The 18624-nt window shown below is 43.8% G+C and overlaps 1 protein-coding gene across 5 annotated transcripts in view; it reads right to left on the minus strand.

The window, feature by feature from the left end:
* The window catches only part of LTBP2 (latent transforming growth factor beta binding protein 2), a 1514902-nt gene that overhangs the window by 731303 nt on the left and 764975 nt on the right, over positions 1-18624 (minus strand). For all 5 annotated transcript variants that reach the window (XM_069208495.1, XM_069208492.1, XM_069208494.1 and 2 more), the window contains exon 7: positions 14794-15062. In XM_069208495.1, the coding sequence (XP_069064596.1) occupies positions 14794-15062 (269 nt within the window). The remainder of the gene's footprint in view (positions 1-14793; positions 15063-18624) is intronic.

The raw sequence follows: 18624 nt of genomic DNA on the forward strand, positions 1-18624 counted from the left end.
TACACTATCCTAGGAGATGTTACATTTCAGAGATGTGAGTGCACTGTTTGTGGACTTTAACAAATTCCAGGACGGGGTTAAGAAAAGCTACAGTATCCTGAGGTGCAGAAAGCTTCCTAAGACAGAGAGATAGCAACCAGCTACTGTCACCGGCCATTAGTAGAGGCAGTTACATTGCTGCAAAGATTTACCTTCGGAAAAACATATATATTGATTCCCCTTTGGTTTTGGAAGTTTGGATGGGCTCGCCACAGATTTAGGCAATTCAGAGCAATTCTCGAATGGTAGACATTTTCAAACGTTCTCACATATTTCTGCCTGAATTCTAAAGCAGAGGATAAGCCTGGAAAAACACCACAAATAAGAGGAACAGCTGTTCCATAGCAGCAGCCATCAGCATAGATGAACACTGCTGACATTTTAAAGGTTATTCATTATACTAGTAATCCATGCTTGAATAGGACAGACAGCCCCCTACATAATTTTAAAAAGCTGTCCAATCAGATACACTTAGCCACCCATGGAGGCCTTTTTCTACCCACAGTGACTGAGTGTGTCAACCACGTCTATTTTGTTGTATGTTCACAAAAACACGAGGTACAGTTTGAGAGGGTGCATCCAACTTGGCACCAACCTGTATATAGGCTAACAAGAGATATGTATGAGGGAGAAAATATCTTGACGTGAAAGTGCTATAGGGCAAGCTGAGCATATCTGTAATATTTAACTTGTTTTTATAAACACTTAGGAATGTTGAGAATAAATAAATATATTTAGTGCTCATGTCCTCTGTTAGATTATGTTTTGCCTTAAATTGAGACGTATATTTGCAGATTTCTTAGGTTTTCGTCAAGGACTTTAACATTTTACAGACATTACAATATTTTGCCACGGATTTGGGCAACTCCAGTAGGAGCTCAACCCTTTCTGAAATCTCTTTTGTCGCAGTGACAAATAGCTGTAAGCCCTCATATAGTAGATCTGTAAAGCCACAAAAAATACTCTTCAAAGATATGCACATTCTTATCTGCTTCAGAATTCGGCAATACTCTACTGTTTAAAGGTTGCCTCTACAACGGACCTGGGCCCTTTTCACCCTCTTACCCAGTGTAGTGACAAATCCCGAACCGTGCAATCATGAATTTAAATTCAAGGATACAACATATTGGGTGATTGTTCATCAGCTTTGCAGCCAGTTGCCTCCATCTTCAACAGCGATCTTCCTCTATGTACTTCTATGACAGGAAATCCATCATATGCACCATGATGTCAAAACACTTTTCTGCTGTTTAAAACCAAGGACCTCATTTAGAAAAGGCAGCAACCGGTCTTCTGCCAAAAAGTGGTGGAATGTCCATTTGGCCTCCTATTTGCATATTTAGATGGTGGCTGTAAGCGGGGTTCCAAAGGCGGAATTGCTGCTGCCCCTACCACTGGGAACATTCAGTAGTCAGACGAGCTGCACAATTTGAGTGCAGTTCATTGGACACAATATACACGAATGCTTCTTGTGTCCGGGGCCACCAGTAAAACTATATGTTCTGTGAGAGACGGGGACCTACATTTATTATGTGGATCATGGAAACAGACCTGGATTTTGTGGTGTATGTTGAGGGCTGACACATGTGTTGACTGTTCCGCTGCGATGTCATATCAAGTCAGGCCAGCTGCAATGGTCTTTTTTCCACCAAATGCACGGTGAAAGCTTCATGGGGGACAATGCCCTTTGTCACAGATTACAACTATAGATTTGGCAAACTCTAAAGGAGTCCCCAGTATATATTTGTGTGTGATATTAAGGGATGTTAATATTCCATAACTACCAAACTAGGTCTCGTTTGGATTCTACAATCTGAGGTATTTGCTGCTACATTTCTTATCAGAGTGTGTTATTGCAATCTTCTACCAAACCAGATCAGGTACAATTCTTTATTTAAGCACAATTTAATTTGCTTGTCACTTAGTAATCTTTTGTGTTTTGTTCTTTAACCGTTTTCTGAATTTGTGTCCCAATTTCCCCAATTTCTGCAAGCCCCCTTAGACCAATGGGCCACTGTGCTGTTCACTATGTATATATATTTTTTTTTTCACTGAAAAAACAAGGGTTACAGGGGCTTTGTAGTTAAGTTCTGAATTTACACCCACAAAACAATAGAAATTCAGCTGTTATAGTTATAGTTATTTCAAGTAACTCTAACTTGTGCCCCACGGTAACTATAACACACACTTTTTTTCTTGGTACTCGGCTCACCCCTAGTCCCAAGATGGCTGCCACCACTTCCTTGTTGACGTGGTGGCAGTCAATGAGATCTCTTTGTGAGATTTCTGGGATCCACTGACCCCCCACATCCCTAGATATACATACATCTCTCTTCTTTAATAACTACACAACTACTGAACTGATTTATACCACATTACAAAACGCACTCCTGCTGGACCAAGATCTAGCTTTCTGCAAAATTTGGCATAATTCCATTCAGCAGTTCGGGCATTAGTTGTGTCTAAAATCCCAATGGGATATTGCATGGGGAAAATGTGTTTTGGGTCTTTCCTATTTTTCTCAGCCCTCTATTGGTGAATCACCCCCAAAACTTTCAAGGCAGCAGCTAAATTGAGTGGCAAACTAGATTTAACATTTTGTGAAGATTTGTCAAATGGTTCCAAAGTTATAGCCAACAAATAAAATGCTTTTCCTATGGTAAGGAGGTCCTAACTATAATTACCTACTGGCAACACAACTGTCTAACTTGACCTCATTGAACTCAGACAATAAAACAGTGGGAGTTGGAAAGAAAGGCTAGATGCCTGTCTGCAGTGAATAGGTATCAATGGTAGACCATGTAGCTGGACCTGATTCACAAAGGTAACACTCTTTTGTGTAGATTTATGATTATTTGCTAGTCGCAAAGGTATGAGTAGTATCTTTACAACTGCACAATCTTTGCACATATAAAGATAGAACAGTCCTATCTGTTTATGTGCGGAGTCTTTGCAGTCGTAAAAATATTACTAGTAAAACAGCATTGTGAATAGCAAACAATCGTAAACTTACACAAAAGGGTACATTTATCTCAATATATCGGGACGTACGTGTTTCTGTGACTTCCTGATGTGCAACATGAATGCTGCAAATGTCACACACAGCACTCCCCTCACCTGCTCCAAATTCCCCCAACACCTGCACAATGTGGAAAAATAAAGCCTCCTGTCCCACATCCATTTACTACATATTCTAAGTAGGTGGTAGATGGATGTGGATTTGGGCATGTTGTTTGTCTTGGAATTGGGTACAAAGAAAAGCAAAATTGGAACCAGTTTTCTTGACTGCGCTTACCAATCCATATTCTGGGGAAAATAACTTGTAATCCCCATATTTGGGTGTGGGATCCTGTCTGGAATCGGTGGCTCTGGCCCATGCTATTTCGGCACCAAATTATCGAGAACTTGTAAAGAGGCCCATGCCAGTGCCTAATCCTGTGCTCACTGTCCTACAGGCTCAAGCCACACCATACTGACGAGGACCAATAAGCAAGAATGGTCTGGGTTGCTGGTGAACTCTTCTGGTGGTCTTACCTAGCAGTTAGGATGGACTGGTTCCAAGAGACGCAAGGTCAGTACTAATTTGCCTCAGGCAATCCTTTGTTTTAAGTGTTTTGATGGATGAACAACTATGAACTGGAATGCAGCCTGGGCAGTTGCCAGTGGCTGAGATTAATTCAAACACACCTTGTTGTTTGTTGCAGTTGACACCCTAATTTTGATGGATATGCCCAGTCGTGGGTCATGTGCTCACTGTGCCATAGGACTCAAGAGAAGCCCTACTGATGAGGACCAATAGGCTGAAAACTATATGGAGTTACCTTTGCTCCTTTCTGGAGAAGGCCTCGCCCTGCAGGCCTAGCAGTTTGGGAGGCACTGAGGGGCATCACTCTCCTTGAAGATGTGCATTCTTGTGATGGAAGTCGATTCTGGAGACTCCCTATCTGATGTTGCAGTATCTGTTCATTTTCATTCGGGATCAGTAGCACTCACATTGGCTCCTGTCCCCCTGAGTCTATGAGGAGCTGCTTTAGATATGTGGGCTCCAAATTGTGGGGCACCTCTTGTAGAAACTCTGAGTGATGTTAGGGGGCGCGATGTGCTCATCAAAAGGATCTCAAAACCATTTGGAAAATCACCACAGTTTACTGAGAGAGTGGAATGCAACACAATTGGCAGCTTATGCACCATACAAATGTTCATAATATAAGCATCTCATAAGATGGGAAAGTGCCATAGTGGAAATGTTAGCAGTCCCTTGTTGGAAAACACTTCTTTTTTGTGACTGCAAGAAGTAGAGTAATGAAGTGTAATAACAAAGCAGAACACAAGTATTTGAAACCCTTTTGGGTATTTTATATTTTATAGAGGTAGTAGAGAATGAATGTGTTCACACTACAATGTTCCTTTTATCAAGGTAACATCTACCTATAGTAGGCTTGTGTGTAACCTATTTTATGTATTTTTCTTCTTAAAAGTTCTGTCAGTGGTGGAATGCACCATTTACTGTTGTGGATGGGTATAAAAGGGGAACAAGTAATGTCTAGCAACGCTCCGCTGGCTCATTGCTGCCTCAACCTCATCATATTTTTAGTTTTCGTATTGGAATCTGGTTTCAACCTGTCCCAACAATGCACACAGCACTGTTCAAGGCATAGCCCCTTACGTTTGAGGGGCAGCAGCTATTAAATACATTTTCTCTGTAAAGCATTCTATTAACCCCTGTGTTTGTATACACATAATATTGCCTAAAATAGAGCAATAACTTTAAAGATTGTGATCTCTCTCTCTCCCAATCTCTTTCTCTCTCATTGGAACCTAAAAATTGCAGCGTACATACCCACCACTACGTTCAACCACCTTAACTACTTCTCTGAACAGCAGCCTGCTACATGTTGGTGTTCAAAATCTATCAATTACCAGGTGTTCTCTTGCTCTTGTAAACAACACACTGAGCGGTCTCCTTTTGGCTAAATGTGTTGGGCTTCTTAAATGTCGGTTAGTGAATCACAAGTATCTACCACACTACTAGAAATACACCTGCTTACATTTGATAAATTGAGAAGGATATGGGAACGGGATCTGAAAAGCCTGTGGTTTGCTTTAACACTGGAGGGGTTCAGACTACTACAGATGAAACCTTTCACTGTATATGTTAGAAGAGAGTGAAAATACATATGTGTGCTAAGGCCCACAATTCATTGTGCTTGAGAGGCTGTGGACATGCAGGCACATTTTTCCAGCCTATGGTGTCTCTCGTGGAGAGTTTTTTGACGAGTGTAACGCAATACTTGGCACTGTCTGTGTGGCTCTTTTGAATGTTCCCTCAAGACAGTATTGTTGGGTATAAGAAGTGAGTTGACACCCCCAAAAAATACATTTTAAATCCTGTTTCAGGAAGGTGAATACAACGATGACCTGGTTCTAATGGTAGCAAGAAGAGATGTGGTTGGACTTTTAAGGGGCAAGGCTGTCCCCGAGAGTAAGGGTTCACACAAAAATATTAATTGGTGTATGATGCCAGAAAGGGTTCTTTATAACAGTAGCGGGTGTCCTCATAATTTCAGAAGATGTGAGGAAAGTGGCAAAAGAACTACGGTAAGGTACAAATATCTGAACCAGAGTTTCCGTGACACAGGGATGGTTTATGGGTCCTTCTGTAACATGCTTTAATTTTTGCTAGCAAGTGTCAAAAACAATACATTTGTATTGCAGGCTGGACAACTTGATCACAATATGCTAGTACTGACTTACCTAAATTCGTGCCATTTTGTGTGTGTATGTTCCTGATCATAGTTTTTACTCGTTTTTACGTCGAGCCTAGTGCTGTCGAGACATGGTGCATTCACTCTGCCGGCTAATAGCCCGCCCACTGCTTTTCATTTGTTTGTTTCAGTGTCCTTTCAAAATGCAATCTTCTAAGTGGTTATTTTTTGTATTTGTCCCTATTTTTTCACTGTTTGTTCCCTCCCGTGGAACATGCCCTCATTACTTTCGGAATTCCACTTCTCCCATTATAGTTACTGGCTCAGGGGAATTTTTAAAAATCTGAAAGAGCACTGCATGCAAGAGTTTGTGTTTCCTTTCCCTTATCAGCGCAGAGACCGCTTCACAGCCGCTGCGCTTCATCTTTCACACAAGACCACTTTATTTCTTCCCGCGCATTTCCCAATTAGCATGCACATAAGTGCATGCGACAATGCATCTAGTCCCTCTTTATTAAGGTTTTTAAATGGAGGTTTTCCAAGGAATGCAAACGAAATACACATGGTGAGATGGAGTAGTTTCCTTTGTGAGCCAGTGACTCTGCTCTGCTGCTCCGCGATGCACTGCCGCTCAGCACCACACATTGACTCTGGACACTGCACGATGTCGGCAACAAAAGTCAGAACACATTCTCTGCACTTCTCTTTTGAGCGTAGTGAGTCTACACCGCTTCTTTGACCTCAGCCGGGGCTTCAATCAACACGCAAGCGTATGTGTTTCCTTTCCCTTAATCAGCACTGCACCCGCTTCATCTTTCACACAAGACCACTTTAATTCTTCCGGCGCATTTCTCAATTAGCGTGCACATAAGAACGTGCAACAATGCGGCTAGTCCTTATATATTAAACTTTTTATATGGAGGTTTTCCGTCTTTACCAAGGGACTGTGGGATGGTGCCAGCCATGGTCTCGAGAGCAGGAAATATCCTACTGTCACTGCTGCTTTCAAGAGCCACTGTAAAGCTCATAACTCCCGCACTTCACCCACTCCAGAATTATTTCATTTGTAATTAATGTGTACTCATTGTGGCATGCTTGCAAAACAAAACGACGCAGCACTGTTTAACAGTGGAATAAAATTGGCCGCATTTATTGATTATACAAATGAGTAGCCGCCTGTGAAATATTACATTTCTCTTTCTTTGGTTCAGCAAGTATCCGATTTACTGCACTTCCAGTTCGTGCATCAGACAATGCTATCAACGCGCCTAGTCATACATAGAGATCCAAACATGTAAAATTGCATTTTCAATAATCAATCATATTCGCGTGAATAGCATTGATGGATTGGCCTTCAAGTCCTGGCCTCTGTTTGTCATGTCTCTTCTCGCCCTTTGGTTTGTAGGCGGTCCCATATTTAGTTTCTTGGAGGGGGCTTACTCCATATGTTCGTTTTACCATTTTTCTGGAAGGGGGTAGGATCGAGTTCTTGGATTAGGCCCAACTCGCTGTCGTGTACCTGTGCCCTGCCATTCGACCTGGCAGGTCTGGGCTGCGAGTGCCGTGCTCCGCTTACTCCACTTGGTTGGCCTCCCTTCACCCTGCCGTAAGGCATCCCCATGTGAGTGGCCTTTCTATGCACACCGCCTTACTAGGTGTGCTTACGGTCCATTTTGGTAAAACTTTTCCTTAATTACCGCTTGCCCCTTCCGCTTTGTCAGGCATTGCGACTGGATGCTCTATCGTTGGGGTGGGAGGGTGGAGTTTTCTCCCGTCGTGATAGCGTGTCGCCGTGGGTCATCTGCTTGCCCATTCGGCTGACCTTGCGCTTTTTATGTGTCTCCCCTCGTCCCCCTGCCACCTTCAGTGTGGTGGGGGGGCCTTACTTTACTGGCAAACCATTGGAGGGTTTGAAAGATTCGGTACCCTCATTGGTCCACCTTTTTGCGCCCTCTCCCCTGGCCCGCTGGTCCTGGGGGGTGGAAAGGGCGAGGGGGGTCAAACCGGTGTAACCGGTTCTTACAGGTCTAAGGCAGCCGTTATGGCACCGGCCCTTCGAGCCTCCTGCGGGGGCGGCCTTTGCTCAAGCCTGACAACTCTAGGCATCTTGGCGCTGTTCTGCTTGTCATCAGGTAGCACTTCTCTGGTTCGGAATGCTATTTTAATCTCTTCCCCGGACCTTGCTCGGGTGGCACATGCCTTCATTTTCGAAGAATAGTCCCTAATTTGAGACAACATACTACTCCTGTCATCTCTGAATTGTTTAATTTATAAACGCTTACAGCCCTGACGGGAAGCGCTAAGCCCAAAAAGTAACAGCGGAATGGCATTTTGCATCTCTTGGCGTGGAGTTTGGTGAGTGCGGTTGGGGCAGAGGGCGCCATTTATCTGTCCCTCCTTTCCCCCATGACAGTACCTCCAACATTTCAGAAGTCCAGTGCCTAAATAGTCAATGGGATTAGCACATCTCGGTCAAGGAGGTTTTAGACAAATCTCAGGTTCGTCAGAATAAGGTGGGGGTTATGCGGTCCTCAACTGGGAAGCAATAGTTTAAAGACCTCCACCTGGTTCGTAAATGCTCCAAAACCGCGAGACATAAAATATTGTGCCCAGGATCACACGATCTGTTCATGCCTGGACACCGGGACTAGACTTTCGATTTCTTCTATTTGTTAAATATAATGGCATGTCCCTTTCATGTGTAATAAAAACATTTTGTAGATTTGTGTTGCTAGATGTGATGGATGGTCTTGGTCGCTTTTAAATTTCTTTGAGATTTTGCATATTTTGTAAACATAATATACGGACTGTGGTTATTTTATACATTATATAGTTGTGATAGTTTGAAAAAGATCATTGTCTAAGTTTCATAGACTATGTAGGTGCCTTTTTGCACTGTGGTTTCTGCTGCGGCTTTGGCAAAGGGTCAGAAACTGGTGCTCTGTATTTACCCGATTTACTCATACGAACCTTACAAGAATGAAACCCAGAGAGAGCCATACTGAAATTTTAACATGTGTGCAGTTATTTGTGTTTGTGCACAGTCATCAGCTGGTCCTGGGTCAAACAGTAACTCTCAGTCCACTCTGTATAGTCAGACGGCAACACCAATGGAAAGTGAAACTTCAGCCCAGCATGTTTAGTATTGTTAAAAAACATAAAAATCTTCATATCATGCCTGTGTTGGTGGGGGAGTAATGGAGTTAGTTGGGCAGTCGAAGTTCGGCAGAAATTTGTTATTCCTTAAATTATGTAATCTTAGGTCCTATAAAGGGCGAGGGGGTCTTTCAGTTGGTGTTGGGCGCTATGAAGATGGTCTGTTATACTATTGCTTTTGGTGTTGTTATTAATTTTATCAGCAGTCCCAGTGTGTTTTGAGAAGGTTAGCATCAATCTGCCTTTTCAGCAACACATGGGGGAGCGGCCACTGCCCCTGGTGAGTTCTAAATGGCCTCTAAAAACCACAGTTGCCATTCTTCACCCTCCCCCTTCTCATAATTATCACTCCACCTACGAAATCCCCTCTCAACGTGCCTTGGCTTTTGTATTTATGTTTTTGATCCGCTTTAGGTCTGGCGTTATCCAAGACCTCCTGAATTTACAAAAATTATATGTAATGTATAGGGGCTTCCAACCTGCTCTCTTCATCTATTGGTCTGTTGTTGTGTTAGTCACATTTATTTTCCGTCTATTACTGCATGGGGCAGTGGGTCAGCCCACTTCAGCCATTAGACAACTTTGCTTTGAGTGACAGCGTTCTTCTATTTCCCTTCTCTGCCAGGGGCTATATGGCAGTTTGTGCTTTTTGAGGCCAAAACTATTTTCCCTTTAGACAATTATTTTTATAAGGATAAGTGCCCTCCTCCTCCCCAAAAATGAAGTTTTACAAAAGCAGTAATAGAATGTAACAAACAATGAAAAGCAAAGGACTGGTAGCCAATGCCAATGATTGCCTAAGTCTGGCTTGATGATGCAGCTCACTGCATACCCTTTTGTTATCAATTATTTGAAAAGTAAATGGAGTGGGATTTGGCCCGGAGAAGATCTTTTCACTAATTCCATGCCATTGGCTGTTTGATATATCACTCAACCTCCTATGGAGTGTTTGCATTGCAATGCATGAGGTTATATTTTACATCTGACTAGTACACTGAATCATAGCATTAAATTATTTACCTTCTAGATGCACTGATTAGAGAAAGAACATTTTCTGTTCTATTTTTTCATAGTAGCAGGCTTTTAAAAACTGTTATAGCTGAGATTGAATTTGCAAGCTAGACCAATTTGCTTTGCAAATGGCATTTCTATTCGCCGTCAAGTGCCTGGTGTAAGGAAATGCCTCCTTGGCATGGTTACCCCCTGACATTTTTGCCTTTGCTGATGCCAAGTTATGATTTGAAAGTGTGCTGAGGCCTGCAAACCAGGCCCCAGCACCAGTGTTCTTTCCCCAACCTGTACCTTTGCTTCCACAATTGGCACACCCTGCATCCAGGTAAGTCCCTTGTAACGGGTACCCCTGGTACCAAGGGCCCTGATGCCAGGGAAGGTCTCTAAGGGCTGCAGCATGTCTTATGCCACCCTGGGGACCCCTCACTCAGCACAGACACACTGCTTGCCAGCTTGTGTGTGCTGGTGGGGAGAAAATGACTAAGTCGACATGGCACTCCCCTCAGGGTGCCATGCCAACCTCACACTGCCTATGGCATAGATAAGTCATCCCTCTAGCAGGCCTTACAGCCCTAAGGCAGGGTGCACTATACCATAGGTGAGGGCATAGGTGCATGAGCACCATGCCCCTACAGTGTCTAAGCAAAACCGTAGACATTGTAAGTGCAGGGTAGCCATAGGAGTATATGGTCTGGGAGTCTGTCATACACGAACTCCACAGCACCATAATGGCTACACTGAAAACCGGGAAGTTTGGTAACAAACTTCTCAGCACAATAAATGCACACTGATGCCAGTGTGCATTTTATTGTGAAATACACCCCAGAGGGAATCTTAGAGATGCCCCCTGAAATCATACCCGGCTTCCTGTGTGGGCTGACTAGTTTTACCAGCCTGCCACACACCAGACATGTTGCTGGCCACATGGGGAGAGTGCCTTTGTCACTCTGTGGCTAGTAACAAAGCCTGTACTGGGTGGAGGTGCTTCTCACCTCCCCCTGCAGGAACTGTAACACCTGGCGGTGAGCCTCAAAGGCTCACCCCCTTTGTTACAGCACCCCAGGGCACTCCAGCTAGTGGAGATGCCCGCCCCCTCCGGCCACGGCCCCACTTTTGGCGGCAAGGCCGGAGGAGATAATGAGAAAAACAAGGAGGAGTCACTGGCCAGTCAGGACAGCCCTTAAGGTGTCCTGAGCTGAGGTGACTCTGACTTTTTGAAATCCTCCATCTTGCAGATGGTGGATTCCCCCGATAGGATTAGGGAAGTGACCCCCTCCCCTCAGGGAGGAGGCACAAAGAGGGTGTAGCCACCCTCAGGGCTAGTAGCAATTGGCTACTAACCCCCCAGACCTAAACACCCCCCTAAATTGAGTATTTAGGAGCTCCCAGAACCTAGCAAGATAGATTCCTGCAACCTAAGACGAAGAAGGACTGCTGACCTGAAAGCCCTGCAGAGAAGATGGAGACACCAACTGCTTTGGCCCCAGCCCTACCAGCCTGTCTCCCCACTTCAAGAAAAACTGCAACAGCGACGCATTCCACAGGTCCCAGCGACCTCTGAAGCCTCAGAGGACTACCCTGCATCTAAAAGGACCAAGAACTCCAGAGGACAGCGGCTCTGCTCCAAAGAAGAAATATCTTTGCAACAAAGAAGCAACTTTTAAAGACAACACGTTTCCCGCCGGAAGCGTGAGACTTTGCACTCTGCACCCGACGCCCCCGGCTCGACCTGCGGAGAAACAACACTACACGGAGGAATCCCCGGCGACTGCGACCCTGTGACTAGCCAGAGTTAACCCCCCTGAGCCCCCCCAGCGACGCCTGCAGAGGGAATCCAGAGGTTCCCTCTGACCGCGACTGCCTGCTTCTAAGAACCCGACGCCTGGTAAAGACACTGCACCCGCAGTCCCCAGGACCTGAAGGATCCGACCTCCAGTGCAAAAGCGACCCCCAGGTGGCCCTCTCCCTTGCCCAGGTGGTGGCTACCCCGAGGAGCCCCCTCCCCTTGCCTGCCTGCTTCGCTGAAGAGACCCCCTGGTCTCCCATTGAACTCCTTTACAAACCCGATGCCTGATTGCACTCTGCACCCGGCCGCCCCCGTGCTGCTGAGGGTGTACTTTTTGTGCTGACTTGTGTCCCCCGGTGCCCTACAAAACCCCCCTGGTCTGCCCTCCGAAGACGCAGGTACTTACCTGCTGGCAGACTGGAACCGGGGCACCCCCTTCTCCATTGAAGCCTATGCGTTTTGGGCACCACTTTGACCTCTGCACCTGACCGGCCCTGAGCTGCTGGTGTGGTAACTTTGGGGTTGCCCTGAACCCCCAATGGTGGGCTACCTTGGACCCAACTTTGAACCCTGTAGGTGGTTTACTTACCTGCAAAACTAACAAACACTTACCTCCCCAGGAACTGTTGAAAATTGCACTGTCTAGTTTTAAAATAGCTTATTGCCATTTTTGTGAAAACTGTACATGCTATTTTGCTGATTCAAAGTTCCTAAGTTACCTAAGTGAAATACCTTCCATTTGAAGTATTACTTGTAAATCTTGAACCTGTGGTTCTTAAAATAAACTAAGAAAAGATATTTTTCTATATAAAAACATATTGGCCTGGAATTGTCTTTGAGTGTGTGTTCTCCATTTATTGCCTGTGTGTGTACAACAAATGCTTAACACTACCCTCTGATAAGCCTACTGCTCGACCACATTAATACAAAATAGAGCATTAGAATTATCTCTTTTTTGCCACTATCTTACCTCTAAGGGGAACCCTTGGACTCTGTGCATGCTATTTCTTACTTTGAAATAGTACATACAGAGCCAACTTCCTACACCTGGCTATCAAAAAGCAAGTCAACAAATTTTCTAGAACTCACGCATATGCAGGGTAAAGTGGAAAGCATCTAGAAATACACATTTTTTTAGCGTGCCTTTGAGACCTCTTTATCTGCCTCACCGGACAAATCGCAATACAATGCTTCCCATCTTCCTTGTTTTCAATTATATGTACACTGAGTCATTTCTTTGACATACACTGTTTGCATTTATGATTCCAGAGGCATGAGTTCTGCTGCCTAGCTGAGTATTAGCGCTTCTTGCCCAACAGACTGGCTTCTCTCCACTCCTCTCAGAGCACTACTCCTTTCAGAGCACTGTTGAAGCTGCCATGTTTTTCAGACTGTGATTTATTCTCTGCCTCCAGTTCCTGTTTTTCTAAAAAAGTTTTTATCTAGTTCAAACTCAACCCGAAGGTATTTGAGCGCTTTACCTGAGCACCAGTTACGTTACACACAAGGACACATTCATTTTTCGGTAGCCACAGGGAGATTAGGTGATTTGCCTAGAATCAAAGGATGTTGAGGCGACACTGAGTCTCAAACCTGGTTCCCCAGCTCCAAAGTGGGCAGCTCTGGCCATTACATCACATCCTCTCCCTGTGATTGTATATGTTAGTAGACATTACTACCATTCGGATATGCAAGGCAAAGTGGAAAGCCATCTAGAAATAGACTTTTTTTAGGGCGTGTCTTTGATACCTCTTTATCTGACAAAGCAGACAAAAAAGATTCAATAAAAAATATATTCACATGCATACATTGTGGAGCTTTATTTGAGGCGCTCCTTGTCCTTTTGTCTGTTAAATTCATTTTTCTTCCACTGTATATAAATATACATAATATACATATACATAATAAGGAAAAATGTAATAAATAATGGCAATATATATATTTTTTTTGCTGCAGATAGAGGAAGAAGGTAAATGGAAGTGGTTCAGTTATATGCAGGGCCATTGGAATTATATGGCAGAGAGGACCAAATTATGCAGCAGGGCTGACCAATTTATGTGTCAAGAAAAGTCCAGTTATGCATTTACAACTCTAATAGCTCTAACTCAAGCAAATGTGAGACCTATTGCATTGCAAATGCTAGTTTTCTACTGTGTTCTCCTCAAAGTCCATAAACTGCATTTAATAGATGTTGTTTACTCAGGACCTTAAGTGGGCCAGGTTCCTACGCGTCTCAGAGCCGGTCGTAATCAAACGGTGATTGAAACGGGTTCCTGGGAAATCGATTTCTTACCGATGAATGAAAAAAAAGAATAGTAAATGTGTGCAAATGGTTAATCTGCAAATGTAAAGGCTGCTTGGAAGCAGGTACTGGCTTTAGTTGATGGAATCACCTAAAGCTTCCTGGTGACACAGATTTATTTGTTTTGAGTGGTAGTGCAAGAGTGTTATCAGCTGAGTAGTGAAATGTGTGCTTTTAAAAGATGGGTATAAAAAATATACTATGTCCAGAGTAATACTAAAATGTATATTTTGGACACACTTTTTTATCTTAAACTTTTTTGCACATTATATAGCAGCCTATCCTATACTGTGTGTAATGCAAGTTTAAAATAATGGCCTACATATTCACAGTGCTTTCTGTCACAGACTGAGACTTCGTATTATTAAATATACACAAGTTACTATTCTTCACTGCACCAACCAGGATTCAATTCTGTGGCTCTCTGTTTACACACACAGAGACCTCTGCAGTGCATTAACTAATAGGTATTTCACAATGTACAATAGTACATTTCCGACTGATCAACTTAACTTGCATTTATTTTTCATTTATGCTGGTCGTTATTTTATATGTAGTTACCTGAAGGTGAAAGACTAAAAAAAGTTACAATATTTTTTTTTTATTCATGCCTTTGACCCCTCCCCCATGTTCACTCGTCCCACCTTCTTTTGTGTTCAGCATCATAGTCCCCATAACGTCTTTCAATGCACCAAGACCGCTAATTGGGATGGGGCCACAGCAGTGACTGCTGGGGAACCTCAGGCCCACACCCCACCATTTCATAAAAGTAATACATGCTTGCACATACATACCCTGCCGGCCACGCTCTCCAGGAAGCACGTGCCCAGTGTGTCCTGGTGTCCCTGCTGAGGCCGGCTGCCACCTGCAATGCTGTTTTCATTCCAGCGCCCCCTGCTGGTGCCATGTCCTGGCTGAAGCTGAGGCTCTGGCTGCTGGACTGCCACTTCCACGCTGTTCTCTGCGCTCTGATCCCCACGAACCCGGGCTACCTGGTGCACCTGTACATTGGCCTCCGGAGGGTGGTTGATGTGGACATTCACCAGGGAAGGGCTGAAGGGGCCTGTAGGGTAACATTAAACGTTAGATACTGCAGTCACGGAACAAATCATAATACAGGGCGAGCAGTGTTTAATGTGTAAACATAGTAATAATAATTCCAAGTGCCAACAGATTTTCCTCGGATACTAATCCCGGGACCCCTCACTGCTGACACTGCCCACTGTAGCCAGCGGGGTAGACTGCCTCTATTGTTCTGTCCACTTCTCTTAAGATAGCGCCTATATCACCCAAACTGGGACGTAAAGCCATTGATCCAATGCACAGTGCTCTCAATGCCAATAAATATATTCAATTTCGTGAATAGATTTGAATACGCTGTGTTCTAAATTGATAGAGATGAACTGATTCAGAGCTGATAAATGTGTGTTGTCATTAACTTGTCAGGTGCTATTCCCCTATGCATCCTGGCGCCTGTTTAACATTAGAATCAGAAACCAAACCAAACTGCAGGTACCAAAAGTCACAGAAATAAACCTGTCTGAATGGGTTATTTGCCCGAAAAGGACTTGTAACCTCCGCTTTGTTTTGGTTTGTTTTGGTTGAGAGATGCCAGCCGTCCTTCGGTGACTGGCAGAAGCAGTGCTTAATTTGTAAATACAAGGGTGCCGGTGCCCAAAGCCCTCCTCTTACACATGCGGCTGCTGTAATTAAATGTGTGAACATAGAATACTGAGGCAGAGTAATCCTGAAGCCATCTCGGGCCTCTTCAAATCCATATGAAGCCACTCCCTGCCCCTTCAGCTCACCTTTGCAGCTTTCTACTTTCTCCCTTTGTGACGCTTTTTCGTTTTCCCTTCATCCGTCTTTCCTAGATGTGTCTTTTGCTCGCAGCAAATGCTTGAGGCATAAGAATAAGCCCCGGCCCTCAAAAATAAGTGCCGGTGCTCAGCACCGGAAACAACAAGCACAAATTAAGCACTGGGCAGAAGGCACACTTAGGAACAGTTTGGTTCACATTAGATCGTGGTAGGTGAGGTCTCCAAGCAAGGGGCTTAGGAGAGGCCTTGTGTGCCACTGGCGCCTCAGCCCCTTTGCCACACCAAGGCTATCCTTCAAATGAAAACGTGTGCAAATAACTACGCTCAGCATCAGCCATTCTTTCCTGCTAAAATTACAACTTCTGGGCCATCACCCAATTTGTACAATCAATTAACTTTAGATGTTCTAAACTGAGGTCCGGGACTGAGTCCTGCTAAACATTTCTTCAATTTAGGCAAAACCTGGGAGGGAGCTAGCTATCACTGACGCGAAACAGACACTGGGTTAGACAAATTATCACTGGGTTAAAAAAGACATGTCAAGCAAGGCATAGCTGAATCAAAGTATCACAGGTCCTCACAATGTATGACTGGCAAGCAAAAATGTCACTGTACAAAGAAAGCCCCCTGTCAACAAACACAGCATCGTAGGAGAGCAAGCATCTGAAAAGTCATCAGGCCTGGTGTTGATCGTGAGGCTTTTGGCTTTGTCAATGTTTGTTTATTTTGCCCTTGTTTTTGCAAAATGATATTTTTTTAGGCTGTTGTGGAGTCCTCATCAATCTGAAAAAATAATCGGCTAAAAGCAAACGTCAAACCGCTAAAAACTATTACTAACCTTTTTGAGATCAAACTTAAGGTTTGGAGAGAACTCTGCTTAATTACAGACCTGGAATTTAAGTACATCTTCAACCCACACCCCAAGGCAATCTTTATCTATATTCTGCATAGATTTCACAAACAGGGGGCCTCCCCCCTGGGCAGACCAATCATTTCTGGCATTGGCTCCCTTACCAAATGGCTCTCTGAACACAATGACACTTTTCTGCAACCCTTTGTTTTCAACTGGCCTCTTTTATTCGGGACACAAAGGATGTTCTTAATCAATTAAAGGGTTTCACTTGGACTGAAGGCTGTTAATTTGTGACACTGGACATTGTGTTTCTCTACAGTTCCATTCCTAAATCCAACAGCCTGTTGGCAATACAGCATTTTTTATCCTCGATGGATGCTACTTTGGAACATACTGACATGCTTATTGACATGATCTCCACGGCACTTGACTGTAATGTATTCTTACATAATGGTATCTGGTTCCGTCAATGTCAAAGGGTGGCCATGGGTGCAAAATCCTCTCCCTCAATTGCTAATCCCTACATGGGCTGGCGCGAAAAGATGTTTATTTGGTCAAAATGTCCACCACAACTAAGCCAACATGTTTTTTGTGAGGATGCTACATTGATGGCATTCTTGTAATTTGGACAGGGAATGCGGTTTTACTATGTGAGTTTGTTCATTTTATCAACAGCAATCCACATAACATTTCCTTTACATATCATCACCATTAGGACCATATAGCTTATCTGGAACTTACCCTTTACAGTAAGGAAGTCAAAATCCTCACTACTTTATATAGGAAACCAACAGCATGCAACTCGATTCTTCATTCCACCAGTCTCATCCTAAATCTCAGCTACATGCTATCCCCTATGAGAAAATGTCTAAACTCAGGTGCAACTGCAGAGAGGACACTGACTTTCAGTCTGAACTTCGTACCCTTGAAAGGAGGTTCCTTTCTAGGGGTTATTCTACCTCTGTCATCACAAATATGAGGCAAAAAATACTCAAAGTCAAATATCAGGCTCTTCTTACAAACAAAACCTTGCCTCCCAGGAATGCTCCTAAACTAGCTCGTCACTCCATATCACTACCGAGCCATATTTTCTTTTTCAAAATCTTGTCTCGCCATTGGCACATACTCAACCTAGATGCAACACTATATGACCACATTTTCAAGAGGCCGCAGATCACCTACAGTAGGGTCAAAACTTTGCACAGCACACTGCGCCCCAGCTTCCTGGCTAAAGACATCAAGTGCACTCCTACCAACTGGCTTAACAAATTACCGCAGGGCTTCCACAAATGTGGACACTGTACCAAGTGTCTCTTCGCCCCAGACAGACAGAAATGCTTCTATTACAATAGTACTACTTTACACAAGATCAAGTGCTTTTTCAATTCCAATACTAAATGTGTGATCTACTGTATTTTATGTGTTTGTCACCACATCTACACAGGGAGTACAATTAGACCTCTTAAGGAGAGAGTACAGGAACATATTCATGCCATGTGGACAGGAAATGAGAGCTATGCTCTTGCTCTACACTTTGGAGCTCAACACAGAATTGGTGACCTTTCACATTTAAGGTTTCACGCCATTGGGGGGTTCCTGACCATCCAAGAGGAGGTGATAGATTCCAGGTCCTCAGGAAACTGGAAATAAGTTGGATCACGAAACTTAGAGCCATGGACTATGGTCTCATTCTGGACCGAGAACTACATGTAGTTCTTGAAGACTCATAAATACCAGTGACACTCTGTAGCCCACTGAGGCTACTAACTTTATGATTGGCCGTACGAGAGAAACGCATTTTCCTGAACCGGCAACCTTATATCATCTTTTTCTATGCTTCTATTTGTATCACTATCTATATACCAACATGTAATGATTGATTCTTTAATTGCCTTTGATTAGCATCTGTTCTGAACCTTGAGTTACTGATTTCTTTTGACGATCCATATATG

This window comes from Pleurodeles waltl, chromosome 9 (assembly GCF_031143425.1).
Source record: "Pleurodeles waltl isolate 20211129_DDA chromosome 9, aPleWal1.hap1.20221129, whole genome shotgun sequence".
NCBI classification, from domain to species: Eukaryota; Metazoa; Chordata; class Amphibia; order Caudata; family Salamandridae; genus Pleurodeles; species Pleurodeles waltl.